Here is a 4,815-nt window from a genome sequence, read left to right on the forward strand (position 1 = left end):
AATGTGGATGTCTTCACAGACCACCATTGTCTTCAATGTCTTCACACATTTTTAGGGGTCATCTCTGGTAGGTAAACCGAATCAATATGGGACTACTACCTATGTTATCCTGCAATTCTCACAAACACATTAGTCCCTCAACCAAGTTTGTCGGCAATACTCCAAAACCAACTAGGGGGGGCACTAGATGCACTTACAGAAGGGCTAAAGCTGGCGGTAGAGCATTCTCAAGCCATTATACTACTTCAGTCCGATTGTGCGGTGGCTCTCAAGATGCTTGGGGATGTCTCCTTTGACAGGTCGGCGTATGGACATCTGGTGTCGGAGATTAAGAGGTATCTGAATGATAGGGTGGTTATTCCTGTTAAAATCCTTCGAGAACATAATAGGGTTGCACATTGTTTAGCGAATTTTGGTAGATGTGGGGATAGCACAGTGTGTTGGTTGCGCCATCCACCCCCATGCATTAGCAAGTTAGTCGTTGAAGATTGTAACTCTATCACTCTGGAATAAAATACCCTATGATTCTTCGCAAAAGAAAGCAAGGCAGTGGACAACAATTTTTAGATCTTCCAGATTTACACCGCACAGGGCCTCACCTTGACACACTTGCAAGAGTTCGCCAACCTTTGGGAGATGGTTGCTGGTGTCACTCTAAGCCAAGATAGACACAACACTATTTCTTTGAAATTCCCATAGAGTACACAACATCCTCGGCTTATTTGGTGCAATTTGTGGGGCTCACCTTCAGTACCCACATCTCCGTGATCTGGAAGGCTCCTCCAAAATGCAAGTTCTTTGCCTGGTTAGTTCTCAACCGAGTTTGGACGGCAGATCAATTGTCTCGTCGGGGATGGCCTAATTGCAGCCTTTGCCCCCTTTGCAAGCAAGTTCAAGAGTCTGCTGCCCACTTGCTTTTTCAGTGTAGATTCACGAATAGTGTTTGGAACGAGATCACCATTTGGCTGGGAATCCACGACTACTCGCCAATGGCTTGGTGAAATGAAGTTTCGGTTTGAGCTTGGTGGCAAGACGGTGAGCAACGCGGACCATAACAAAAAGGAAATTGCCTCCACTATGATGCCTGTCTCATGGGAAATCTGGACGGAGCAAAATGCCAGATTTTTTGGCAACACTGCGGCTCCAACCACAATTATCGTCACGAGAATTATAGAGGAGGCTCATCTTTGGGCGTTGGCTGGGGCCAAACATTTGAGTAGTCTTATGTTGCGAAAGTAATTTTGTTTGCTTTGCCGCTTTGCGGCGTATGTCTAAACCTCCTTTCTTAACTATGGCAAGTCTTTTGCCTGGTTTAAAAAAACAAATTGCATCCGCACGGAGAGGAGACGTACGCGTCGCACGTCCTCTCGGTATCCACCGCAGCCCCACTTGTCGGCCGCCCAATGACCGCACGCGGCCACCTACCTCGGGCCCGCTTGGCAGTGGATGGAAGCCCGATGAGCTCGTCCTTTTTAATGCAAGTGTGCGTGTGTGTGTGGGGGGGGGGGGGGCTCATCCACTTACCCTCCCCCGTTCACATGTGGCCAAACTTGCCCCCCTCGCAGGGGTCAGGCCCCCCAACAAAGAGCAAATGATAGCCTAAACTCTCGCAGATAAATGATACTACATGAATCCCTATCCTTTAGAAGGGCACACTTGAAAGCGTTTTTGCAGCAATACACCATAAAATCCTTGGCCGTTCGACACACAGTGGCGTATAGATTCTCATTGTGACTTCATGGAGATCATGGTATTTCTCCTGAGGGCATTGTCGTGGAATTTAGGTACTATAGAGTTTAGTGTGGTGTTATTCTCAGTTCCTCGTGTACTTTATTTCGGTATCGTTGTTGCGTGCATGTTGTGTGATCCGCTTAGCCTGGGATCGGCATTGTTTGAGGGTTATCCCATCACCTTGTATGGGCCTGCCGTGAACTTTGTTTGGTTCGTGTTATATATATAAAGCGGGGCGACAACCTATTTCGACTTTCAAATAGACCAATAATTTTTTTTAGTTATTTGTCTAAATAAAGCATCCAAACCACATAGTAAATCATTTGCTCTAAATAAAGCATGAATGGCCTTGCTTGACAAAACAAAAAGAACCGCCTCACTGTAAAATGCTCAAATAAGCCGTAGATAAAAGGAGCTTTGCGAAAGGCTGCAGTTGGTTTCCCCTCGCTTCACCTAGAAAAAGGCCATTATAAGAACCATCCCATCATGCATCCTCTGGCGCCAAAAACAGCAAAGTTGCACAAAGCGCCCCTTCATCATGCCACCCATATAGTCCCCTCCCATCATGCATCCTCTGGCGCCAAAAACAGCAAAGTGATCACTGGCCACGCTCTCACTCGGCCACTGCAGCTGCCACTCTCTCAAGCCAACCAAGGAAACCACCGCGCGCGTGAACCTGCGCACGCCAACCGCGAGAGTGAGAGATGCATCCGCTTCACCGCTGTCTCCTCCTCCTCTACGGGGCGGCGGCCGCCGGGTTCTTGCTGCTCTCGCCGGCCCCCTGCACCGCCTCCGCATTGCCGGATCCGGCGCCGCTCGACCCGGCGGGCCTGTTCATGCCCTCGGCCACGCCGGCGCAGCCTGGCTCCGCCACGATCCCGGCGTTCCCAGAGCAGTCGGACGCCGTGTCGGGGGCCTCCTCCACGTGCCCGCTCGACCCTTCCCCGCGGCTCCTCCCGGCCGTGCTGTCCTCCTGCGACGCCGACGGCGCGCTGCCCTCGAGGCTGCGGTGCTGCCCCGCGCTGGCCGCGTGGCTGTTCGCCGCCTACGCGCCCACCGCGCTCGCGGCGAGGCCGGCGCGGTCGGCGTCGGCGGCGCCCGTGGACATGCCGGTGCCGCCGGACGACTCGGAGGCGTGCGCGGGCGCCGCGGACCGCGCGCTGCGGTCCGAGGGGGCGGCGCTGCCGCGCCCGCCGGGTGCCAACGGTACGTGCGACGTGGCCTTCTGCTACTGCGGGGTGAGGCTGAGGCGGCTGACGTGCGGGGCCCATCCGACGGGTGTCGGCCAGTGGGCTCCGGCGGACGCGTCGGCGAGGAGGCTGAAGAGGGACTGCACGCGGCCCGGCGTCCCCGGCTGCTCCAAGTGCCTCCGTGCCCTTTCCACGGTGAGATCAAATGTAGCAATGCCTGTCAACTTACTCTGCCACAAGCCCCGTAAACAGAACCATTTTAACTGCCAATTACTGCTTCTGTCGGCAACATTTATCAATTGATTCACTAGTTAGCTCTCAGCTTGCAATCTTGATCTGCGAAACCTGCAAATGCACGCAGTGGCAATGCTGAAGTGAAGCTTAGAGCACACTCTCTGAGAACTTGAGTATTTCATCACATACTATTGGGTACACAGACACAGCGGCCACTAGGCATGATTGCAGTACGGTCAGATAAGATTTTAGACAAGGCGTTAAATGGAAGCCATGGTACTCATTCATGGACACCAACTACACAATCTGGCCCCATCTTTGCTGGTCTAGGGTTCGGTGTGCGCGCCATTATTGGCCGCGAGTGGCACCGCACGAAATGATCAGATCTCAAGTCCGGGCCTGGAGAATGATTCGAGCAGAACATGCCTGCATTCCCTTTCCACTGCGTCTGGGCCCGAAAACTTCAATCAGTCGTCCTTTCAGCGCTAAGACCGAATCATTAGTTCTCTGGACTAAGTAGGAGAGCAGAGTGAACTCTTAAGCAATGCTCATCTTGGATTTCACGTACGTGTGCAAGAAAGTTACACGACGACTGATGAGAGTACGTCTTGACTGTTGCAGATAAAGGCCGGATCCGGCGGCGGCGTAACGGCGGTGGCGGCGTCGGGGAAGCTGCAGGCGGCCGCGTCGAGCGAGCGGGACTGCCAGCTCATGGGCCTCATGTGGCTGCTGCAGCGCAACGCCACGCGGTACGGCGCGGCGGCCACGGCCGTGATCCGGGCGCTGATGGCCGCGGACGAGGCGTCCGCCGTGGGCGTCGCGGCGGTGGCGGGGCCGGCCGCCTGCTCGCTCCCCGTGGACGACATGCCATTCGCGGCCGAGTACGGAAGGCTCAGCGGGGCCGGCGGCCGGCCACCTGCCCTCCGCCGCCTCCACCTGGTTCTGCTCGCCGTACTCAGCGTGGTCTGCTCGATGTAGCACTGCGCGCTCGTGGTCGAGTTTAAATTTGTTATACGGTTGTCCACTTGTATGACACGGTGCGTTTACGTGAGAGCTACCGGTGCACGGCAAATTCTTTTTTTTTTACACTCACTTCAAAACTTTATTTAGGATTCCCACATGCAAATTCTATGGTGCGTTAACGGGGCCGGCCGCCTGCAAATTCTATGGTTCGTTAATACACGGAGTACAATGAACTCTGAAAAACTAAGGATATTTCACAGTTCAGGTGATCAGGAGCAAGAACCAAACCAGGTTTGTCCGAAACGCAGAAAGAAAATGGCGTTGCGCAATGGAACTGCATTTCTATAGCTCGATTTGGGACCAACCAAACATGTTGTGCTGCCTTACCCTTTTCTTCAGAACCGCACCTTCTAGGCTTTTCATTCATTATTCCGCGGCATCAAATCCGATCGTACAGGGTTAAAAAAAACGGAAACCAACCTCTAATTGGACCTGGGGTGGCGGCCTCGTTATGCATGGCGACGACGCCCTTGACTGGCGACGTTCGCGGGGGTGGATGGACGACCGTGTGGGCGATGAGTTGCCGTGGATCTCCTCCGCACTGCAGGCCTTCTCCCGCTGCACTTGGTGGCTTACGATCGCGGATCGTCGCCCCCAGTGCGTTCGCGGGGGCTGGTAGAGGTGACATCGGGCCGGA

General features: G+C 54.1%; 1 protein-coding gene across 1 annotated transcript; it reads left to right on the forward strand.

The window, feature by feature from the left end:
* Nucleotides 1-2,116: 2,116 nt before the first annotated feature.
* LOC119324116 (uncharacterized GPI-anchored protein At4g28100-like) lies at nucleotides 2,117-4,390 on the forward strand. The gene is made up of 2 exons (XM_037597863.1): nucleotides 2,117-3,116; nucleotides 3,777-4,390. Exons 1-2 carry the CDS (start codon nucleotides 2,436-2,438, stop codon nucleotides 4,131-4,133), a joined length of 1,038 nt encoding a protein of 345 aa, XP_037453760.1. The 5' UTR covers nucleotides 2,117-2,435; the 3' UTR covers nucleotides 4,134-4,390.
* The last annotated feature ends 425 nt before the right edge of the window (nucleotides 4,391-4,815 follow it).

This window comes from Triticum dicoccoides, chromosome 6B (assembly GCF_002162155.2).
Source record: "Triticum dicoccoides isolate Atlit2015 ecotype Zavitan chromosome 6B, WEW_v2.0, whole genome shotgun sequence".
NCBI lineage: Eukaryota > Viridiplantae > Streptophyta > Magnoliopsida > Poales > Poaceae > Triticum > Triticum dicoccoides.

What these genes read in the sequence shown, in the direction of transcription:
- LOC119324116 (XM_037597863.1), top strand. Translation starts at nt 2,436, where the DNA reads ATGCATCCGCTTCACCGCTGTCTCCTCCTCCTCTACGGGGCGGCGGCC. An exon ending in GCCTCCGTGCCCTTTCCACG is followed by an intron (nt 3,117 to 3,776) that starts GTGAGATCAAAT and finishes TGACTGTTGCAG; the next exon opens with ATAAAGGCCGGATCCGGCGG.